The sequence below is a fragment of the Argentina silus genome, assembly GCF_951799395.1.
Source record: "Argentina silus genome assembly, chromosome: 1".
Taxonomy (NCBI): Eukaryota; Metazoa; Chordata; class Actinopteri; order Argentiniformes; family Argentinidae; genus Argentina; species Argentina silus.
The window spans coordinates 17,533,562-17,558,838 of record NC_139655.1 but is presented as its reverse complement, the minus strand read 5'-3'; the positions used below and the strand labels follow the sequence as shown (position 1 = coordinate 17,558,838).

Genomic DNA, 25,277 nt, shown 5'->3' with positions numbered 1-25,277 from the left:
CGTACAGGCTAGACAGAACACAGGACAGAGCTGCTACAGACGAACACAAGCTTGTACAGCTGCTATTCCTTTGATACCTAGAGGAACGATTCAACATCAACACTGCATTTGGATTTTATGCAGTTCACTCTTATGAGAGTATATTATTCTATGATACCAATATGTTGGAACTGAGTGTGTTCTACAAAACCGCCGGGGATTTAAACACAGGACAATAACATCTAAAATACATAGGGCCATACGCAGCCAGTCAGTCACTTTGTAATTGACAACGTTATATTGCCTTTTTTTTTTTTTTTTAAACATGGAATGACTTGTTCTCACTGGATTGTTTGATGGGGCTATTAAGGATCATGATGCCGCCTAAGTTTCAGCTTCTGGCGCTGTTGGCATTCGCAGTGGCCATGTTCTTCTTGGAGAACCAAATCCAGAAGCTGGAGGAGTCTCGGGGAAAGCTAGGTAAGACTGGTCAGGTTTGCAATAGACTAACCCTGCACGATTTGCAGACAACAAAACATAGGCATATAAGCTATGTATTTGTCTGTGAAATTCAGTAGTTGTAACATTGCTAGATGCACCTTGACAACTTGGCCACCAATTTGGATTGACTTGTGAGTGAAAGCATCATTATCATTATCTTTAGGAAATGACAGGCTTGCACTTCTATGACTGCAGGGCAAATCAAAGAGCATATCAGCCCCGTTTGAGTTAGTCATTGGTAATGTAGTGATTTAAGGGTATTTTCACTCACATTTCCTTTCAGTCAATTTTGTAAAGTGGGTTGCCAACATTATCATGCATATGTGAATGTTCCAAATGAACTCCCCTCTGAAGCTAACCGAACTGAGACCATCTCAGGATCTGAGCTCGGTTCACTTTATGTTCGCTTTTCTGGATGCAATGTGAGTGCAAAGCACTCCCAGTCCACTTGTCATTGGAACCGCTTTGTCCTTTCCTGGCATGACTGTCTTGGCCGTCTGGGCTTGCTTTACATGCCACATACTTAATCAATGTGCAACTCACCCAAGGTACAAAGCACTTAATTGGCCTAAGTTCCAATGAATGATGGCACTGTGAAAGCAGAGTGGACTGAGACCTCATCACTGCTGAAATAGACTATGGCAGCAAGACAGCAATAGTCCTCATTCTAACAGAAGGGCGTTGAACATACATAAGTTGTTTTATTTTTTTTCACCTCTTGGTTCATGAGTTTGGTTCTTTTAAAGAGGACTATATGTGAAAATACCTTCAGTGAGGACCATGGGGATTGACCTGCACTACAGGGCTCGTGGACTACCTTTTAAGACATAAAAGATGCATACTTCTAGGTAGAGGCCATAGCGCATATTTCTGGTTACAATATTCTTCCTCTCTCAAGAAGCAGTCGACTCATAAACTTGATAATGAACAGTACAGGAGCACACACAAAAAATGGCCAGAGAGACCGCAGGATTATCTCATGCTGCAAACAATTTTTTGGAAGAACTGCCTGAGTAGGACTTGAACTGGCCCCACTCCAGTCATAGGGCAGGCACTCTGCATCCTGTTTCATAAAGGTCCTCTTTGCACATGGTTTTCTATGCTTGTACTGTATGTACATACAGGGAAGTGTCCCATGGAAACCTTTTTTTCCATTGTAAAATTAAGGCCTATAGGGCACTTTCCTAAAGAATGTTTTTTCAAACAACCCCCTATTTTGATGGTATGGTTTGTGAATTGGTGAATGTTGTTGTCAAGTATTTGGTTTATATTGCACAGTGCTTATAGAAAGTGTGGATGGGATAAAATTGCTCAAGAATGCTACCCTGATGCCTGGGCCGGTAGTTATCAAGCCTCTCAGAGTAGGAAACACCTCATAAGTCCCAAAAAATTCAGAGAGTGATGCACATTTGATCCTACTTTTATGCATATTGAATAAAAGTTATCAAGATTCTTTAGACTAAAAAATGTGTTGTGTGAAGAATAGTTGTATGATTGTCATCAGCTGGGACTGGGGAGTTTGTCAGGATCAAGAGAAATTGTAGAATGTTGCTGAGTTCGTAGTGACAGCCTGATCAACGCAGTGTGTTATTGATTCCTTTTCAAAGGAGAGACCCACCAAAGACAAGGGTATTCTTTCGAAATCATGTGAACTATTATGATTGCACTCAGGTGTACTCAATTAAACGTATTTAGTCACTTATTGAAGTCTGCATTGCATTTGAGGAGGCTATATTAGGAGAGCCACAGCAAGGGGTGTGTAGACTTTTGCAAACAGGTCTTCTTTGTTTTTCATTTGTAATCAATTATTGACATATTTTGAGATATGAAGTTGAAAGTATCCAGCAGGCTGTGCTGATCAGTGAGGAAAAAAAATCTGATTTAATGTATTCTGATTTAAGGAATTTAATTAGATTCCAGGCTCTAGGACAGCAAAAGGTGAACATTTTTGAAAGGGTGTGTAGACTTTCTTTAGGCACTGTACATGTTTTGGCTGAGTAGAAATAAAGCAAATAGTAACTCAAATAGAGTTGACATCCAAATGCTTCTTGGGCACAAGCCTTGGTCTACATAAGATTCTGAAACGGGACCTAAATACCTGTCTTTCCCCTTACAGTCTACTCCAAGAATTTGATGACTTGGCAATACCACTGATTGATGGCTAGATGGAGGAGACGTCTGTATACTGGAGACGTGAATTATGTGCTGCATAATCAAATAGTTTTGAGGTTTAAGGAGCATGACACTATGGACACCCCCTGACTGTTCAACCAGGTGCTGATGCATTTTTCCAGTCCACTATGAAAGCAAGTGATATTTCTGTTATAACTAGGCTATTTTATTACAAATTATGTCCATTTCCAAAATATATATTTTTTTTTTTTCTGGTGTCATAGCTAGTTACTTGGTATTGAGGTTCAATCACTTTTCTCATTAGAAGATTCCAGCTGAGAAGCCACTGTGATTTGTTTTCAGGCTAATTGTCAGAAGTTTAATTAAAACCCTCCTAGATTGCAATCATACCATAATTATCTCTGTATCCGCAAGTGTTGTGTGTTATCTGACAACATATTTCCCAGTATGCTAGGTCAACAGTAGCACAGACGATGGGGAAAACTGAGGTGCTTATGCATGGACCCATGGGGGGCTGACCCTCTCCCCATTGGCCGTAACCCTAGAGGGGAGTCATGCTATGTTAAGAGCTGTGTAAATAGAAACATTGTTTATAAACCTGTCATCTCACGGCTCATGCAACTGGAATTTAACGTCTCACCAGTCCCCCCTATGTTACAACAGGCTTGTTTAGTGTTATTGGTTGTCATTGGTGTTTCTTTTCATTGGTCCACCTCCAGACCCCCTTGTCGGAGGACGTTATCTATTTTTCATAAAAATTAAACAGTTAGGCCTACAGAATAACTTTTACCCTGTTTCTCTAACAAGCAATAGTGCCCAAGGTTCCCAGTGACACCCATTCAGCCCAGGGGTAATTAAGAATGGCTTAAATCATACAAGCTCCATTGTGCAATATTTGAGTGTTGTGCCTCATCTTGGTATGCGATAAATTGAGTTTGGAAATTGATTCCTACAGGATATTGCTTTGATATTCTATTCTGTCCTAATAGAAAATCAGCCCCATAAAATAACCCCTAAAAGAGATGCCCTGTGTAAGAGAAGAAAGGGTGCAGATGATGTGAAATGTAGATGTGATGTAGGGATGCTTCTTCAACATGTATTCATTGTCTGTGCCATAACCTCCTCGAGAGTGGAATCTGAACTTTCTTCTATTGCCATGCCCCGTTACTCACTGCTGAATGCTCTGGACAGAAATTAATTCATGGAAGGACCTGGCCATCGCTAGATCCACAACGTGGATTATTATTACTATGAAATGCCCAGCTAGGTACAGTGAAAAAGGATTGCTACATCATCAGTAGTAGTTATGACCAAACAGATATATTCTGGTCCATATCTTGGACCATTCATCCCTTATTATGCTGTATTCTTAACCATACTGACTGAAATAATTTTGACTGAACATACACCAATAACATGAACATTTGTGCAATGGGCAATTCCACGGTAACAAACATATGTCAATCAAAAACCTGTGATAGCAAAGTTTAACTAACCATACAACACGAAAATGGAAGAAAAACATAAAATGTACTTTAAGAACTGTGCAGATTCAAAGTTTGGTAATGAATGACCCAAAAATCTTCCTGGGTTTTCCACCCCAAAATATCTGCTACAAATTAAGATTCAAATACAGTCATGAGAAAAAGTTAGGACACCCCCCAAAATATTAAGTTATTCTCTTAAAAATATGGACATATCAATATGTTATCTTCTTTCTAACAATGTCTATAGATAAAGGGGATGTAATTGAACAAAAAACTATGAAAATGTAACTTTGTAATCATTTATTTAACGAAAAATTAACAATAATGCCAATTCCTACTGAGGAAAAAGTTAGGACACCCTATGCCCTAATAGCTAGTATTGCCCCCCTTGGCTGAAATAACCTCAATTAGACGTTTCTTATAACTGTCTACAGGTCTCTGACATCAATTGGGAGAAAGTTTTTCCCACTCCTCCTTGCAGAATTCTTTCAGCTGTGTGATGTTCGAGGGGTGTCTTGCATGCACAGCCAGTTTCAAATCAATCCACAGCATCTCAATAAGATTAAGATCCGGGCTTTGACTTGACCATTCCAGAACTCTCAATTTATTTTTCTTGAGTCATTCCTTGGTAGATTTACTGGAATGTTTTGGGTCATTGTCATGTTGCATGGTCCACATCTGCTTCAGCTTCAACTTTCGAACAGATGGTCTCACATTTTCCTCAAGCACCCTCTGATACAATACAAAATTCATAGTGGATTCTATGATGGTGAGCTGACCAGGCCCTGCTGCAGAAAAGCAGCCCCAAACCATGACATTTCCACCCCCATGCTTCACAGTTGGTATGAGGTTCTTGTTCTCAAATGCTGTCTTGGTTTTGTGCCAAACATGTCTACTCTTACTGTGCCCAAATAGTTCAACTTTGGATTCATCTGTCCAAAGCACATTGTTCCAGAAGTTCTGGTCTTTCTCTAGGTGTTCTCTGGCAAACTTTAGTCTTGCCCTGATGTTTTTTTTTGACAGCAGGGGTTTCCTCCTTGCACACCTCCCATGTAATGCAAACTTGTTCAGTCTCTTTCTTATGGTGGATGCATGTACTTTGACATCAATTGTGGCAAGAGATACCTGTAGGTCTCGTGATGACATTCTGGGATTGTTGGAGACTTCTTTAAGCATCTTTCGGTCAGCTCTTAGGCTGAACTTGCTTGGGCGGCCTGACCTGGCCATGTTGGTGGTGGTTTTAAATGTTCTCCACTTGTAAATTATTTTCCGGACAGTGGAATGGCCAATTTCGAATAGTTTGGAGATCTTTTTATATCCCTTCCCAGACTCATATGCATCTACAATTTTTCTTCTGAAGGCCTCAGAGAGCTCTTTTGATCTCGCCATGGTGATGCAACTCACTTCAACAATCAAGAGCAAACCAAACTAAATATCTGAGGCTTAAATAGGACAGGCTCCTCCAAAATCCTCTGTAACGATGTTCTAATCATTTGCACCTGATGTGGTGCTCTTTATTATAATTTTAGGCATTTTAAGTGGAACTAAATGTGGGGGTGTCCTAACTTTTTCCTCACAAGAAGATTGCATTTCTATTAATTACATTTTACCAATCATTTTTTAAATAATTTGTTTCAGTTGTATTTGTTTAGTTATATTACCTCAATTTTTCAATATTGTTCAAATGAATATCAAATGTCCATATGTTTGAATATGTTGAAGAAGACAAAGGTTTTCATAGGGTGTCCTAATTTTTTCTCATGACTGTATGTCTGGAGAAAGACTGGGGTGTTAGCTATCATATGGTACCTTGAGTTTGAAAACTTAATTTTGATTGTTGAGTTACAGTAAGTGAAGTGGATTTATATCCAGTAACAGATTGATGATGAATGATGTGATTGATTTGAATGTCATTCTTTACATGATGATGTATCCAAAATAGACACACTCATTGAAGTCATAATGTATTCTTTTATCAACTTAAAAAAGGAAATTGATTAAAAACACATGAAACATAAATCTTCATTTATTGTGATTTAAATTAATGACATTTCTGGTTTTCAGTGTCTTTTTCTTCATTATACCAAAAGACACTTTGGGCAGCAAAAAATAAAATACGTTACCGATTTGGTAACAGAATGACCTGTTTTAATCACTTATTCATTCATCAGTTAAATTGATATCAGTAAAAACAACAACAAACATTTGGTAGGTCTACCTATACTTCTTACTTTTGCTACCTTCCATTATCCTCGCCTCTCATGAGGCAGAGACATTGTAAAATATCTTACACTTTTTGGGTTTTTGGTAACACAATGATTCTTAAACTTACTAATTTCCTAAAAATGAAATGTATTTGTTGACACCTTTTTAAAGACTTTTTCTGGTAGATAGTTTTTCGTAAAAAGCTTTTCCATATGTTTGACCAGAAGTCAAAGCCTTTGCTTATCCCCATTCTTATGATGGAAGATGGTTGAGAAATGTATTTCTCATTTAATTTTCCCAAAATATAAACTCTTAGCTTTCATTTGACACTCAATGTGATATGCTTTGATGAATGTCATATTTTGGTCCTCATTGGTCCTTACACAGAACTGCTCCAATATCAAACTTTCTACTGGCATGTTGTCAATTATGCACAAGGAGGGCCTATCTCAATGCAGGAGGTTCAGCTATATTGAATAGGCTTGGTTTTATCATGATATACAGTGCCCTGCGTAAGTAACAGGGACAGTGATTTTTTTCTTCTTTTGGCTCTATACTCAAAAAGTTTGGATTTGAAATCAAACAATTACTATGAGGTTAAAGTAGAGATTCTCAGATTTTATTTGAGGATATTTGTGTACATATTGGTTTCACCATTTAGAAATGACAACTTTTTATACACTGTCCCCCTATTTCAGGGCACCAAAAACAATGGGTCATCATTTGTGCAGGCATAAGAGATCTCTCAATGTCTAGTATTGATTCTAGGCTTTGCGTTTGCATATACCATAGCAACTAGGGAGTTTTTCAGTGCCAAAAAGTGGAAAGTTCTTCACTGGCCAAGTCAATTTTCAGATTTAAATCCAATTGAACATGCATTTCATTTCCTGATGATATGATTTTAGGTTGCAGTAAAGGCCTGGCAGAGCATCACCAGAGAAGATACCCAGCATCTGGTGGGGTCAATAGGTGGCAGGCAGTTATTGCATGCAAAGGATTGTCAACCAAATACTAAACACTTTTGCCCTAAAAAAGGGGGCTATGTATAAAAAGTGTTGTCATTTCTAAATGGTGAAACCTGTACACAAATGCCCTCAAATAAAAGCTGAGAATCTCTACTTTTAACCTCATCGTAATTCAAATCCAAACTTTTGAAGTATAGAGCCAAAAGAAGAAATAATGGTTAGTCTGTATCCTCACTGGACTCAATCATTTCTCTTACCTTTATTACCACAAGGTTTAAACTTCAGCTCTGTCTCGTCTCTCAAGTTCAACTCCAGCTTTGCTAAATGGTGGCAGACACGACATTGCTGTATTTAGCCCCCCTAGGGTTATAAAAAGGTTTGAGTCATATGCTATAAGTCGGCTGGCATTCATTACAGAGGCTACTGTACCTCTTGTGGGCCAGAGTGGATCTCACTCGGCTTTGGAACATGTCATTGGAGTGCCTAATGGAGGGGATCCTTCCGTGGAAAAGCAGGTGTCAGAAATGGATTTGGTGTGGGCATAGTGCTAATGGCATGAGCTCTAGCTGTTAGGAGCTTCATTGTGTATTTATGGCATTGGCTTGCACATAGAGAAATATGTGTCCTGTGAAGTTACTCTGTATGTGCTACATTTTCATGTGCAGTTGTAGCTTTGACAGACAGACTAATCACGTTGTTATGAACTGTTCCGCACTGAATGTAATTGAGACCACCCTCCCTCCTGCAGTGTTCCCTTGTATGGCTTGACAAATGATGCAGTCTGTCTTAATGCTGGGAATTGCATGTTATATCACAATATGATATTATCACAATACATCTCTATTGCGATTTGATACTACAAAATATTGCGATTCAATATTGTTAAAAAAAATAAAAAATAAAAGTTTTACAGTTGAATCATATGGAGAACATGTTTTTCTTTTTTAAAAAACACAGCCTGTAAAATAAAGAATAAAGTTGTCCTCCAAAGGGGGCTGGGCAAAAAAATACATAATAGTCTTGATAGAGATTAACGAAAAATAATACCGCGATACTCAACTGTATCGATATTTTCCCCCACCACTAGTCTGTGTAGTTAAGCATGCATGAAAGCAGGTGTAATTTCCCTCTGCATTTATTTGAGGCGGGTTACCATCAGTACTGATCAACGTCCTTTCAGAGACAGAGCCGCTGTTATTTTGTCACAATCACACATAATGATATTACTTTCATCCGATTCTTTCCTTTGCCAGTTAATATCCATAAACAGCTCTTTTATCTGGAGTCTGAGATGCTGCTGCAAGATGATAATCCCCTATGGTCAAACAGTCTTTGGATGGCTGTCTGAAATTGGATATCTGATGCTTCAGAGCTGAGTTGTATCAAAGGAGCAAAAAAGATTTAATTTTCATCTCAACAGAGAAATATTTAAATCCCTGGCTGCTCAAATCATAAGCCTCCACAAAGAGAAGAAACATGCCTTTAGCATTTTACAACCAATTTCATCAGAGAAAAGGGGGATAAGGCAGTCTGGCTGAACTGCTCTACTTCTCTCTTGCCTGCATTTAACATTGCCTTACTGCCTTAGTATTCATATTGTTTGCTACAGTGCATCTTGTATATCAGTCCTGTACCTACTGTATAGGAAACTGAGTGTTTCTCTTATCTACTGCCCCTCCTTGTAAGACTTTCTTTCCAGCATTGCACTGTATGCCACTGGCACACTGAGTCTGCAGACTCTCCAGGGACAGACTCTTACCACAGAAGTGGTGTGTGTCACAGAAAGGACATTTAGCATACAGTATTTGAGATGTTCTTGTTCATGAATTATCTCAATGAATTGTTCATGGGCTCTAGTTTTTGGGGACTAGGATTGAGGACTGCCTGCCACTGACGCCATGGAAAATGTTTTGGTTGTTCCTCTCTGCTCTATACTTTTAGTAATGACAGCAAATGATGGATCTCACCCCATATACTGATACATTTTGAATGTGGGGAAGGCACTCTCTGTTGGGTATTCTCTGTGATGCTTTTGGTCCTATTAACCTGTCCATCCCTCCTCATCTGGCCTATGAATAGCTTCCCTCAGCAGAATTGCCTGAATTGCCTGTGGATTTTCCCCTTGACTCCTATCTATGCATTATTAACAGTGTGTTATGGGCAGAGAATCAAATATGTGTTGTAACAACAAGATCTGCATTGTCATGTTAGCTGTTTGTATTTAGTATGCTGTGGTTTTCACTACATTTATTCATCTGTCAAACCGTTTCTTTGGTGGTGGACTTGGAGAAAGATTCCTCTATAATTCTGGAAAGATAATGTTATTATTCAGATGATATTTTGTTCCATTAAGAGCACCTGCCTTTGAAAATGTAACTCCCCTGCTTAGTCAATGACAAGTCTTGCCAAGAGATCCGGTCAAATCAATTGTCTACCAGACAGAGCAGCCCATGGAATTAGTCCTAGAAACTACCATCTGTGTAAATTGCCCTATAATCTTGTCTAATTGCCTGTTTCTGATGGACTAGATAGAATGTAGGAAAGTGTAAAATACTATACAGTATATAGGGCAGTTCTATGTAAAAGCACCCATGAGGACCAAAATGTGAAATTCATCAGAGCATATCAAATTGGGTGTCAAATGAAAGAAGAAGAGAGAGTGCGTATTTTTGTGGAATTAAGTGAAATACATTTCTCAACCCTCTTTCATCATAAGAATAGGGATAAGCAAAGGCTTTGACTTATGGTCAAACATGGAAAAGCGTCTATGAAAATCTACCAGAAAAAGTATTTAACGGTGTTTAGAAAAACATGAAACCTCACTATTATATGTTCAAGTATGGACCACGGCCAGCTAATATCAACACTTTTATATTTTGTTTTTATGAAACAGTTTGAGAACTTTAAGAATCATTACCCAGTCTCCAGGTCATTCTGTTACTAAAAACCCACATAAGTGAAAGTTATTATTTTCTCTGCCTCATTAGGAGTGAGGATAATGAAAGTAAGAAAGTACTTTTAACAAAAGTAAGAAGTATAGGTAGACCTGCCAAATACTTGTAGTGTTTTTACTGATATCAAGTTTATGTATTAATAAGTGATTAAAACAGGTAGTTCTGTTGCCAAATCGTCACATATAACCTAAAAGGGTTCTTCGGCTGTCCCTGTGGGGGAACCTTTCAATGAACCCTTTTGGGTTCCATATAGAACGGTTTTGGGCTCCATGTAGACCCCTTTTTACAGAGGGTTCTACATGGAAGCCCAAAGTATTCTACATGGAACTTAAAAGGGTTCTACAGGGACAAGCAAAAAACATTGGGAAATCATACAGGAGTAGTTACAAACTACTGCATCAACATCCTCACCAAGCACTGCATCAACATCCTCATCTCATGCTCCAATAAATGCAGACTTCATTGTTGTTGAGTACAGTGGGGAAAGCAAAGCCAGCAAATCACACAAATATGTAGGGCAACTAACTTCCATTGAGAATGATGACATACATGTTGCAAAACTTTTACAAAAAGGATGTGAAAGGATTTATCGTCATCATTACAGAGCACACTAACACATGGTGTGGTGTCCCACACCGGCTGCAGACAATATACAAGGTTTTCATTTTGCAGAGGATACCTCTGAGGCAAATTAGGAGCAGATTGGGTGTCTCTGCGTGTGTCTGTACATGACAGAGGCCTAATTGTATTTCATTTTTTCAAAATCTGTTTTTTTGCTACCAAAAGTGTAGGCTATTTTCTTTTGGTATTATGAAGAAAAAGACACTGAACCACAAATCTCACTGATTTAAATCACATTAAATGAAGAGTTTTAACGGCAGATTTATGTTTCTTGTGTTTTGTGAGTTTTTATCAATTTCCTTTTTTAATGTTATATATAAGTTGATAAAATAATACATTATTACCTTAATGACAGTGTCTATTGTATATTTCTACTCGAATGCTCACCATAATGAAGAAAAAAAACAATACAACTGTCCCACAGTTCAGGAACACTCTCCAGGAGGTAGGCGTGAATGTGTCAGAGATACATCCGCAGAATACGTCACCAGTCAAACTACAGACACTTCACTGCAAGATGCAAACCACTAGTTATCCTCAAAAAGAATGGTCAGGTTACAGTTTGCTAAAAAGTACCTAAAAAGCCTGCAGAGGTGTGGAAAAAGGTATTGTGGATAGATAAGATTAATAGAGCATACCACCTCATCTGTGAAACATGGTGCAGGTGGTGTTAGGTTTGGACCTGTATGCCACTAGAACTTGCTAACTTGTCTTAATTGATGATTTGAAACTGTTGACGGCAACAACAGAATGTATTCTGAAGTCTACAGAAACATTTTGTCTGCTCAAGTTTTTCAAGGGCAAAAAGTGGAAAGGTCTTGACTGGTCAAGTCAATCTTCAGATTTAAATCCAATTGAACATGCATTTCATTTTCTGATGATAAGATTTTAGGCAAAAACCTGAAGATTGCTGCAATATAGGCCTGGCAGAGCATCACCAGAGAAGATACCCAGTGTCTGATGGGGTCAATGAGTCTCAGACTTCAGGCAGTGCCCCTGCATGCAAGGATTGTCGACCAAATACTAAACATTAGTGCTTAATTTGGACATTTGATGAATCTGTCCCATTACTTTTGGGTAACCTAAAATAGGGGGACTGTGCATAAAAAGTGTTGGAATTTCTGAATGGTGAAACCAATATGTACATAAATACCATCAAATAAAAGCTGAGAATCTCTACTTTAACCTCCAGTAATTGTTAGATTTCAAATCCAAACTCTTGGGAGTGTAGAGCCAAAAGAAGACAAAATGCTTTACTCTTCCATGACTTATGCAGGGCACTGTATTTTCAGACTCAAGGTATCATTTCATAGCTAACACCCCACTCTTTCTGCAGACATTTGAATCTTAATTTAGAGCAGATATTCAACAGTTTTTTTATTCAAGAGTTTTTGTGAAACCTGGTTACATAAAAAAAAAAGAGGGAGATGTTATGGTCATGCCATTACCAAACTTAATCTGCACAGTTCTTAAAGCAAATGTTTTTTCTAAAGTTGGAATTGTTTGAAGTAGTCCTTGTGCATAGAGTTGTATGGTTTGTTAAACTCGCGATCAAGGGTTTTTATTTAGCATGTTTGAAAGTGAAACATTAAGCCCCAGCATCATTCTGTTACTGTGGAATTTCCCATATGCACACCTGTCAGTCAGATATGATGAGTTTAAGACTTGTTATGGAAAATACATTGATAGAACTGTTTGAAGAACCTACACTTTCATATGACTGGTAACTTGTGTGAATACTGTGATTACATGTTGTCCTTTCTTACCACACCTCTAAGGTTCTATCGCCATTGTTCTGAGAAACATTGTATAATTACCATATGGATAGCTGTGATTCCGGGCTGGGGGGTAGGAGGGAGAGTACAGAGACGGTCACATCCTGCCAACTGGATAGTGGAAGTGTGAAATGTTGAACGCCGATTGATCAATAGGATATGGTAGGAAGTCTCCCCATTGTTCTTTCCCTCCCGCCACCTCTCACGTAAGCACAAGCTCGTAAGTGATAGCCTTTGCAGCACCGACATTTGGTGTTTCATATCTATAAAAGACAATCTTGAGAATCGCCTCTTCAGACTTGCGCTGAACAGACCCTCGGATTTACACTGGGCTGCTGTTACGCGCTTGTCTCTTGTTTGCAAGCAATAATGAATACCGGACTCAAATATTGTGGCTACTCAGGACTTTATTTCTTGAATCTTACCTCCGAAGAACTGTACAGAGTGGTAAATCCTAGTCATCCACCACAGACTACTGAGAGAAATACAAGGTAACTGTGATTAGCGCATAGTGTGTATTTCCTCAGCTTGCAGTGACACTGACGCTATAAGCTTAAACCGCACAGCTCCCATATACAGTTAGGTCCGGAAATATTTGGACAGTGACACGATTTTCATAATTTTGGCTCTGTACACCACCACAATGGATTTGAAATGAAACAATCGAGATGCAATTGAAGCACAGACTTTCAGCTTTAATTCAAGGGGTTGAACAAAAATGTCATATGAAACGTTTAGGAATTGCAACCATTTTTATACACAGTCCCCTATTTTCAGGGGCTCAAATGTAATTGGACAAATTAACATAATCATAAATAAAATGTTCATTTTTAATACTTTGTCGAGAATCCTTTGCAGGCAATGACTGCCTGAAGTCTGGAACCCACGGACATCACCAAATGCTGGGTTTCCTCCTTTGTGATGCTTTGCCAGGCCTTTACTGCAGTTGTCTTCAGTTGTTGTTTGCTTGTGGGTCTTTCTGCCTTTAGTTTTGTCTTCAGCAAGTGACATGCATGCTCGTTCAGGTTGAGATCAGGTGATTGACTCGGCCATTGCAGAATATTCCACTTCTTTGCCTTAAAAAACTCCTGGGTTGCTTTTGCAGTGTGTTTTGGGTCATTTTCCATCTGTATTGTGAAGCGCCGTCCAATCAACTTTGCTGAATCTGAGCAGACAGTATATCCCTAAACACTTCAGAATCCGTCCAGCTGCTTCTGTCTTCTGTCACATCATCAATAAACACTAGTGACCCAGTGCCATTGGAAGCCATGCATTCCCATGCCATCACACTGCCTCCACCGTGTTTTATAGATGATGTGGTATGCTTCGGATCATGAGTAGTTCCAAGCCTTCTCCATACTTTTTTCTTACCTTCATTCTGGTACAGGTTGATCTTAGTTTCATCCAAAGAATGCTGTTCCAGAACTGGGCTGGCTTTTTTAGATGTTTTTTTAGCAAAGTCTAATCTGGCCTTTCTATTCTTGAGGCTTATGAATAGTTTGCAGCTTGTGGTGAACCCTGTATATTTGCTCTCGTGAAGTCTTCTCTTTATGGTAGACTTGGATAATGATATGCCTACCTCCTGGAGAGTGTTCTTCACTTGGCTAGATGTTGTGAAGGGGTTTTTCTTTACCATGTGAAGGATCCTGCGATCATCCACCACTGTTGTCTTCCATGGACATTCAGGCCTTTTTGTGTTGCCGAGCTCACCAGTGCATTCTTTTTCTCTCAGAATGTACCAAACTGTTGATTTGGCCACTCCTAATGTTGCCGCTATCTCTTTGATGGATTTTTTTTGTTAATGCAGCCTAAGGATGGCCTGTTTCACTTGCATTGAGAGCTCCTTTGACCGCATGTTGTGCGTTCACAGCAACAGTTTCCAAATGCAAAAGCCACACTTGGAATCAACTCAGACCTTTTACCAGCTTAATTGATAAAGAAATAACAAAGGAATAGCCCACACATGTCCATGAAACTGCTTTGAGTCAATTGTCCAATTACTTTTGGTCTCTTGAAAAAGAAGGGGCTACATATTAAAGAGCTGTAATTCCTAAACCCTTCCTCCAATTTGGATGTGAATACCTTCAGACTTAAATTAAAACTGAGAATCTGCACTTTAAGCCCATATTCATTATATAACTGTAACTTTTTTGGTAAACAGCTAAAATAACAAAAATTGTGTCAGAGTCTAAATATATATGGACCTAAATGTATTCTCACAGGAAGAGGCCTTTTTTTGAGGTCTGCAGGGTTAACTTTCTTATAGTGACAGACCGTCTGGTCACAAGACCCTTTCACAAAACAATGTTCCTGAAAACTGGCTGCAGAAGTTCTCTCACTGACAAGGGCATGTTTTGTCTGCTTTCAATGACACAAGAATATTTTGTCTGGGTTCACAAAAAAGCTTGTTTAAACTCTCATATGGAACGATAAGGGTACTTAGCAAAAAACCTGGCCTCCAGAAAATAATCTACCTCCACATTCTATAGCTTGGCTTTTAGGTCTAGAAACAGGACACATAGGCCACTCCACTGCACCTCTGTTGATATTGGAACTAGTGAAATGTCTCCACTATATTGGTCATTTGGTTGTAGTTTCTCATGTTCTGCTTTGTCTCCCTACCCAGCTCAGTCCCTGTCCTCTCTCACCCAGCTGTCTAGACCTCAGCTGGTCAGGATGGACATGAATGAGAGCTTTCATAGAGCATCAATGCAGCAGTTGTGTCTCAAACCAGGAAAAGTCCCCCCAGAAACAGTAATCTTCCCTAAAAAGAACACTTAAGGAATTAAATAGTGACTCATGGTGCCACTGCCGCTGTAATTTCTTCCCAAACATGACAAAGAATGTGTCTCTGATTTTGTTTCTTTTTAACATACTGAGAACACTTATGCAGACGTTGATGAAGCATTTCTGATATGGCATGCTTGAAGTTTAATGAAACTGTTCAGAATAATGGTTATACAGGGGACCAATAGAGACTCAGCATCTCTGCTCTACTTTCCCCCTCAGTCAGTCACACACTCCTTTTGCTACCTGCCTGAATGTTCATGAGTGATGAAATTGGAGAGGAAACCACACCACAGGCCACATCTACACCTGTGTGTGTGTGTGTATGTATGTATATATATTATATATATATATATATATACAGCTCTGGAAAAAATTAAGAGACCACTCCAAAATGTTCTTCAATCAGCATCTCTACATGTATGGCAGCCATTCCATTCCAGTGTCTGTTGAATTCCAATACAGGCACACCTCATTCTACTTAATGAGGTACTGAGTAGGTGATCACCTGAAACAAATCTTATTTAATGAGAAAAAGTATAAAAACCACTGCTGTGGTCATCACTATCCTCTTGCAATAGGACCAGCTGGATGGCAAAAACAGTTCTAGTAGTACCTCAAAAGTAATTGGAATAAACATTTTTACTATTGACCATGCCAAAAGAGTTGAAAAGAAAAGTTTTGAGTGAGGAAAAGAAGGGTTCAATTCTGGCTTTACTGGCAGAGGGATACAGTGAGCGTCAGGTTGCTTCCATCCTTAAAATTTCATAAGAACAAGGTCAAGCAGCAGACATTAGGGACAACAAAGCTACAGACCGGCAGAGGGCGAAAACGACTCTCCACTCACTGGGATGACCGCCAACTCATTCGAATGTCACTCAACAACCGTAGGAAGACATCAAGTGACCTACAAAAAGAATGGCAAACGGCAGCTGGGGTGAAGTGCACTGCGAGGATGGTTCGAAACAGGCTCCTAGGGGCAGGGCTGAAGTCGTGCAGAGCTAGAAAAAAGCCCTTCATCAACGAGAAGCAAAGAAGAGCCAGGCTGAGGTTTGCAAAAGACCATAAGGATTGGAGGACTGGAGTAAGGTCATCTTCTCTGATGAGTCCAATTTTCAGCTTTGCCCAACACCTGGTTGTCTAATGGTTAGAGAGAGGCCTACAAGCCACAGTGTCTCACACCTACTGTGAAATTTGGTGGAGGATCAGTGATGATTTGGGGATGCTTCAGCAAGGCTGGAATCGGGCAGATTTGTCTTTGTGAAGGACGCATGAATCAAGCCACCTACAAAGTTGTCCTGGAAGAAAACTTGCTTCCTTCTGCTCTGACAATGTTCCCCAACTCTGGGGATTGTTTTTTCCAGCAGGACAATGCTCCATGCCACACAGCTAGGTCAATCAAGGTGTGGATGCAGGACCACCAGATCAAGACCCTGTCATGACCAGCCCAATCTCCGGACCTGAACCCCATTGAAAACCTCTGGAATGTGATCAAGAGGAAGGATGGATGGTCACAAGCCATCAAACAAAGCCGAGCTGCTTGAATTTTTCCGCCAGGAGTGGCATAAAGTCACCCAACAGCAATGTGAAAGACTGGTGGAGAGCATGCCAAGATGCATGAAAGCTGTGATTGTAAATCAGGGTTATTCCACCAAATGTTAATTCCTGAACTCTTCCTAAGTTAAAACATTAGTATTGTGTTGTTTAAAAATGAATATGAACTTGTTTTCTTTGCATTATTCAAGATCTGAAAACACTGCACCTTTTTTGTTATTTTGACCAGTTGTCATTCTCTGCAAATAAATGTTTTTATTTTGTGACAAATGACAATATTTTTATTTTGAATTTGGGAGAAATGTTGTCAGTAGTTTATAGAGTAAAACAAAAATGTTCATTTTACTCAAACACATACCTATAAATAGTAAAACCAGAGAAACTGATAATTTTGCAGTGGTCTCTTAATTTTTTCCAGAGCTGTGTATATATATAAAAAATATATAAAACCAGTGCTTCAAATATTACAGCAGCAACCTAGATCTCCCCCTGGTCATCCTCCATTGATTTTGCAATCCATTGCTATTCAAGCAGAACCATACAAGGCCTCTCATACAGGTGATATCCAATCTCTATTACCCGCAGTCTAGGCTTCGGGGCTAACCTCCTCAGGGTTGAAGAGCTCCAGAGTATGATGGATTTATGAGCTGCCTGGAGAAAGGATCATCTTCTCCCCAGTTTTATTATCCCATCAGATCTTATGAGATGGCTATAATACATGACAACCTGTCATATTGCAAATTTGGAGGTGAATATGAATGATGATTTAAAATGGGTAACTCTAATAAACCGTGAAATTATTTTTAGTCAATACTGCTAGCTCTGTTGGCATTTTTAGAATTTGAATTCAGAATAATAGGCTTATTACAGTTGTTAAGACTCTCGCCTCCGTCCTAATTAGCCTTGAATGCATGAAGATGAGGGGGAACCAACGGAAATGGGGAATGAATAGAGGCATGCTGTGTGGCCAAAGTGATTCAGCTCTACAAAGAAGGCTTTTGTCCAGTAATGAAATGACCTCAGAGGGGACCATTAAGCTTAGCCTAAGTGTGTGTGGCTCTCACTGATACAGTGGTTTGAGCTGAGCATGTTTAACACAATGGACTACAACAAAGCTCTCCTTGCCTAGTTTGTTGTTGGCACAGAACACCATACCCCAAGTGGTCTTGGGCATGTTTTGATAGTTCTGCTCATTATTGTCAAGGGTAGGGAAAGATCTAGATTAATTTGTTACAGGTAGAGCGTGACTTGGGCCCGATATCAAGACTGGGGAATTGACTATGCTTTAGAAAGCATAGTCATAAGCATGTCATTGCACTGTATCCTGTATATTGTATATTTGATAAATAAACTTTGATTTGATTTGAGAAAGGCATCTAATATGAAGTCGGAAATGGTCAGAAAATACAGGTCTTTTACAGCTGTTTGCTTTGGATGATGTGTGTGGATGGATATCTGTATCGCTTAACTATGGGAGTCATTGGCGACCACTCAGACTGCCACCTGTCACAGACCAGATTACAGTTAGCACCAGTTGCTAGCGCACAGTTGTGTATGAGTTAGCACTAGCTTTGATCAGTAGGACTTTAACAGCTGCTTGGGAGGGCGTAAGGGAGGGGGGTCAGTGTGTTTGTGGGGCTGAGGAGGCAGCATGATCACAGATGACATCTTAATTGCCCCTCAGTGCCAGCTGCCAGCCTGCCTGTCTCAATGGCTAGGCTTGGCTCAGGTTGGCTTTGGTCCGAGATCCCACGAGTATTAGGTCCTTGAGTGTTCTGTTATTGCACAGACCTGAGGCATTGTCACCATCAGTCAATCTTAAACTGATTTAGACCTGGAAATCCCTAGTGATATGGCTCCAATTGTCTATTTATCTGTAATGTTGTTCCCACACTTCCGCCCCAAATATCATTCGCACACTTTTGCCCAAATGTTCGGATGGTCTGGTGGACCAACATATCAAAGTTGGCCTTTGTTTACAATACAATGACCAGGAGAATCTGCTGGTCGCATGGCCATTGGCTTAATCGGCGTAATCTACCAACCAATCATCTCCCACAACACCTCCCCCCAGTGCTTGCGTACCACACGTTTGTGATTCGGAGCCAGTTGTGTAATTTACTGAAATCAAATAATGACAAAGGCCAGCTTTGACTCGCTGTTATTCCAGGCTTAATGCACTGTGTGAAATAGCCTGGGGACAAGGTTAATTTAATTCAAGGTTATTCAAGTCTGCATAGTCATGCACTGCAATAGAGGAAGGGATTTATTTTTTGTCCATTGAATAGATACTTCTCCCAAGTTGCAAAGTTAGGCTATCCAATTTTATGGATACACAGAAAATACTGGATTTAGAGTGTCCGTGACCAAATGTTTTACTTAGTGTAGCAGTTCAGTTTTGGGTAGTTGAGTGCAAAACAATGGTAGTGGTAGGATATAGTAGTCATAGATAGTTAGTAATAGTGAATTTGGTTGAATTATCCCTATGACTCCTCCTCTTCTTCTTATTGTTCTACAGAGCGGGCCATCGCCCGGCACGAAGTGCGTGAGATTGAGCAGCGACACACGCAGGATGGCTTGCGGGAGCGGGAGGTCCCCTCAATGGGCGAGGACATAGTGGTCATCTACAACCGAGTCCCCAAGACGGCCAGCACCTCCTTCACCAATATCGCCTATGACCTCTGTGCCAAAAACCACTACCATGTGCTGCACATCAACACCACCAAGAACAACCCTGTCATGTCCATGCAGGACCAGGTGAGAGGCCAGACTGTAGTGGGGGGTCATCCTATTATTGGACTTAATTGGATAGCTGAACAGAAAGAGAGGGGAATCATTCCCCACTCTGTAGATGCTAGAACGTTTTGACCATTATGATTTATGTGTTGTGACACTCAACCACTAGGGGCATCTTGTGTGTGTGTGTGTGTCTGTCTGTCTGTCTGTCTGTCTGTCTGTCTGTCTGTCTGTCTGTCTGTCTGTCTGTCTGTCTGTGTGTGTGTGTGTGTGTGTGTGTATTCTTTCTTTCTTCTCACACAATGTTTTGCATACCCTTCACATGTGAAGTCTACTAGATGCTATAGCCCTCAATGCTATTGTGCAGAGGAAGCTACTTGCCAAAGCTTTAACCATAGCCAAAGCTTTAGCGTAGTGTGTACCTACTTAGAGGATGCTATAATGGAATTCCATGCCCTTGAGACAGGTGCTCTTTAGTTGAAAAGTAAAGAGAGGTGAGAATGAAAGTTAAAGAGGGAGAACAAGATCTAGAGAGAGGGAGTGAGGAAGAAGAGACGGCATAGAGAAATAGAAAGAATGAGGGTAGGCTCAGGAATAGGGTAGGAATCAAGTAGGCTCATGTCATATGTTTATTATTTTGTCTGCCTGCTCAGGTCCGGTTTGTGAAGAATGTGACAGAGTGGAGGGAGATGAAGCCAGCAATCTACCATGGACACGTCTCCTTTCTGGACTTCACAAAGTGAGAGCTGCTCAGCAAAAGGACCACTACAGAAGCACATCCACCATCCAGATTGAGACTTGCATACACTTCTTATGTCTCCACCTTGTGGTTTTACAGAATATCAGCAGAGTGCAACATTCTGAACGCTGGCAATATAAAAACTCTTGGAATGGAAAAGATGCACCTCTGAATCATGTGAAATAGGGCATCATGGCAGCTGGACGCATTCAATCTCTATCTGTCATTCTAACGCTCCGCTCCATTAAACAGTAGCAACATAACTATTGGTCAACCTTGTAGTAATACACTACTTAAGATGGATAACGTAAATTATTAATCAACCCAGATTATTATCTATCATAACTAAAAACTCTCTTGACTTCAGGTTTGGGGTGAAGAAGAAGCCTATCTACATTAATGTCATCAGGGACCCCATTGAGCGCCTTGTGTCCTACTACTACTTCTTGCGCTTTGGGGACGACTACCGCCCAGGTCTGCGACGCAGGAAACAGGGGGACAAGAAGGTCAATCCCATAATAACGCTGTGTGTTCATCTGTTCACATGTTCAGTGTCGTTCCATATCAACACTGTAAACCACTCTTGAAAACAGAAAAGGCATTGCTATCTATTGTGTAGTTCCCCTGAGGACAGGGGACCTATATTGCTGTTAGATTTTAAAACATACCACCATAGCTATCTTTGTTTTTACACTGGGGTTTGTGTGTGTTGCAGACCTTTGATGAGTGTGTGTCGGCGGGAGGCTCAGACTGCGCTCCAGAGAAGCTCTGGCTGCAGATCCCTTTCTTTTGTGGTCACTACTCTGAGTGCTGGTATGTTCCCTTCTATATCACAGACCCTCACTATCAACAACCTATCCAAACCACCTACCTATACTGCATAACACACTTCTTAGAGCGCTGGTATATTGTATGACATCAAATCCCACAAAGAACATACATAGTATTGCTTAATACCATACCTACCTCTATTACACTGTACTGCTGCTTAGAGTGCTGGCACTAAGGTTACACATTTCCCCTCAATGTTTCTTTGATTCCTCTGGTAGCCTTGATGTGCTCTTGCTCCCTAGTGATCTGTATCAATCTCTCTCTCTTTCCCTCCCTCCCTTCCCCTCTCCCACTCCATTTCCCTCCATCCTCTCACCCATTCTCCCCTACCTTTCCCTATCCCCCTATTCTCCCTTCCCCCTTCCTACCATCACCCATTTATCCTCCCCTCCCTGGGCTGTAGGAATGTGGGCAGTCACTGGGCCCTGGAGCAGGCCAAGTATAACCTGGTGAATGAGTACCTGCTGGTGGGGGTGACTGAAGAGCTGGAGGACTTTGTGATGATGCTGGAGGCGGCGCTGCCGCGCTTCTTCAGGGGTGCTACAGAGCTCTACAAAACAGGTACCAACCTGCTACCAAGGTGTATTGTAGTTTAAATAGACATTTTGACTGCTAATCCAACTCATTCTCACCATTGTTCACAGCTATAACAATGCACAGTGCACTGGTGCCTCTCACCATTTAACTTTGCTTTTACTGAATATTTTACCTGTTCTTTACCACAGGGAAGAAATCCCATCTAAGGAAGACAAGCGAGAAGAAGCCGCCCACCAAGGAGTCCATCGCCAAGCTGCAACAGTCAGCCATCTGGAAAATGGAGAATGAGTTCTATGAGTTTGCCCTGGAGCAGTTCCAGTTCGTTCGAGCCCACGCTGTTAGGGAGAAGGACGGTGAACTCTATCTGCTGGCGCAGAACTTCTTTTACGAGAAGATCTATCCCAAAACTAACTGAGACAAACACAGAGGGTCAGAACCTTCATCCAGGCATCATGCCATAGTCACACACACTGGGGAGGCAAAGGAGAGGGAGCTATCTCGGCCGAAGAACAGATTTAGCTGGTCGATGGGACTGTATGTGTTGGACGTTAGTCAGCAGTTTGTGAATGTTGTCCATGAAACTGACCTGTTCCAACTCCTGTTCCATCTCCATAGTAGCTAACAGAACCAGGAAGCTCCCTGCTTCTTTTGCAAGTGCCAAAAGGTCATGTTCCTACTAACATCCAGGACTCCTTTTTCACTTCCAGGAGAAAGGTTATTGGAGTGGTGTGGTGTTGGACACATGGCTGGAGACAAGTTGGCTCAGTCTACTTGGCAGCTGTCCATATCCTCTTTTTCTCTGGTCTCATGATTAGTGTTCTCCATCCAGAGGGAGTGTTTTTATTGGCTGTCTTCTGTTTGGTTGCCTTTTTCTTGTATTTTTAATTCTAATACTATTGTTGTCTATGAAGACAATATACATAAAGAGGGTATCATTTTTGTGGTTCAATGGCCAACCCCTCATACTAATTGACTACTGTTTTATCTTGGTATGGACTATCACTAGGGTAATGGAGAAACACCCTGTTCATGACTGTGGTACTATTCTGTGTTTTATACTGTAGTCATTTTGTTGTTCTATGACTCTTGTTCACTTTTACCTAGTTGGTTTTGACTAGGTGATGTGGGAGCTGTTTACACATGATGTAATTAAACTATAAAAGACAGATGACAGATGTTTCTGCTGCTGTACATATAACTAATTTCCAATTCATTTTGGAACGAAAGGCTATTTTATTTCAAGTGCTATGAACTTAATATGTACTTATTTAACCTTTGGATGGGCCGTCTGTATGAACAAAATTTCTTTAATTTCCTGTTATTTTCTTGACATATATTAATGACTTGAGATAATTTGTTTCCATGCTTTTATTTTTATTTTTTTTTACGTTCCAAGCCTTTTTGCTACCGTTGAACCCAGAGAGTGCTCATAAAGCCAATGCTCAGCTGCTTGATTATTATAATTTCATTGTCTTTCTGTTTCCTTGCAAGCTGTAACTATTTGTATTTCTTTATTTCTGATTCAAGATTTAACTTTGTCCTGTTTTTGTCACCAGTTTTGGTTTTCCCTCCTGACTGCCTATAGGTTGCCTACCAAGCAGAGGCTGTGTGCAGTCCCTCTCCCTATCTCAACCCAGCCTCAATGACTACATTTTAATAGCCCAATAACATGAAAAAGTGATATTCTTAACAATTCAAGCCTTGGCTTAGACCTTGGGGCAAAGGTACGAAAAGCAAAGGGATTTGATCCAGGGTGAATAAAAGAAGGGCTGAATCTCCCATGAAGCGGTGAAAAAGGATGTTGAGGGGAGGTAGTGGGCCAAAGTGAATCCCACAGAGATTCTCATGTAAAGGCCTATGTTATATATACAGAGGCTACTCTTGAAGTTTTGGTTTCTCTGCATATTGTGCCTTCCTGACTAAACACAATTACTGCAAAGACAGACCCACGTAGTTGTTTTTTTCTGTTGCAGTTTGTTCTGCTGGAATGTCAACCTCACATTTGTCATGATTTTGTCCTGCTCATATTTTCATTTCCAAAAATATACATACATTAAAAAACTGAAATGCCTGTGACTGCATGCTTTTTTAACTAAATGCCTATCAAATAGATGCAGCGTGTTAGAATAGAATTCATAGAGTTACAGTATATCCTAGAGAAGGCACATGCCATCTTTCCCATTAACTGAATTTGTGACAGTATGAGTGGCGCCATTGTAGTCAGCTGCGTTGGGACTTCCGATAAACTGGGAAGGCATCAGCCAATTGGATTAATGCATGTTCTTCTTATTCAATAGGTTCATCTATAGATTTGAAATGGCTTTCAGGGGCATGATGCCATCTACTGGTGCTATTTCTTTCCTCTGACTGACGTGAAACACTCGAACTCTGTTGATACATGAATGGACACTCCAGCACAGCAGGTGGCAGTAATTCAACAGCATTGGATTTACACTCACTCAAACCACAAAAGATGATGAAAGTTGATCACATGGGGCTCCCCATATAATCACAGTATATGTAGTGGAGTGCGCCCTCTAGGGATATAACTCTATGGTTCAGTGCTTCCAGGGCTTCTATTCTCTCTGCTAACTCTCTCTATTCTCCATGCCAGACAGGTGGAATGATTTGTCCACTTGCTTTGACTGGAGCTGTAAAGGAAAGCATACAGTAAGTGACAGGGCTGTGCAGTGAAGCAGTGTGTCACTATAAGCTCTACCCAGGTAATCTTTTGCAAGTCATCAACTGAACCAATCTCTGATTAATCTCATATCAAGCTTCCTGGATTTGGCCCTGTGACCCAATAGAAAGGGAGCACTCCTGTCCTCTTAAACCACACATGGCGTTCCCTTTATTAGAAATCACATTTTCAGTGTTTTAGGTCCACATTGGCTTCTATAACTATATCTGGCCTTTTATATTCCTGTCTATTTGTTTTCACTATTGCTGTAATAGGCAAATCCCAGGTCAGAGGTGTCATTACACCCTCCAGTCTGTCTTAAATTAGGCTAGTGTCTCCTGCAGTCAATGATCTCCCTGAACTATTGTGAGACTACCTTGGTGAGTTTACTAGGCAGTTCTGGGACCTGCTCTGATAAGGACTGTCCATCACATACCCAAATTGATCATGGACTTGTACTGAAAACTTGAAGTACCCATAAAGACAGAAAGGGGGAGCTGAGAGGGAACATGTAACAATAACACCCTTACTGTATTGTTGACATAGTGGTGGAAGGAAATCATGCAGAAAACCAACTAATTTCCACATCAAACCCACCAAACACAGTTGTCAGCCTAGAGGACTTAGGGGTGATTTTCTCACATAGTGTATTCAAAAGCTTATTGTGATTGGAAAAGCTGATATTGGAAATTGTCTGAAACTGTCTCCACCCTTTCATAAGGGCCTATGTATGATATGTCACACCTGAGTGACATGGAGAGTTCAGCATCGTCTTACATAAACCTCTGGGGCC

At 40.4% G+C, this 25,277-nt stretch overlaps 1 protein-coding gene across 1 annotated transcript; it reads left to right on the top strand.

Moving 5' to 3' along the window:
- The first annotated feature begins 35 nt into the window (after positions 1-35).
- hs2st1a (heparan sulfate 2-O-sulfotransferase 1a) lies at positions 36-23,875 on the top strand. Its single transcript, XM_083665289.1, has 7 exons — positions 36-459; positions 19,480-19,718; positions 20,351-20,436; positions 20,804-20,942; positions 21,152-21,249; positions 21,671-21,828; positions 21,993-23,875. Exons 1-7 carry the CDS (start codon positions 336-338, stop codon positions 22,217-22,219), a joined length of 1,071 nt encoding a protein of 356 aa, XP_083521415.1. The 5' UTR covers positions 36-335; the 3' UTR covers positions 22,220-23,875.
- Positions 23,876-25,277: the final 1,402 nt, after the last annotated feature.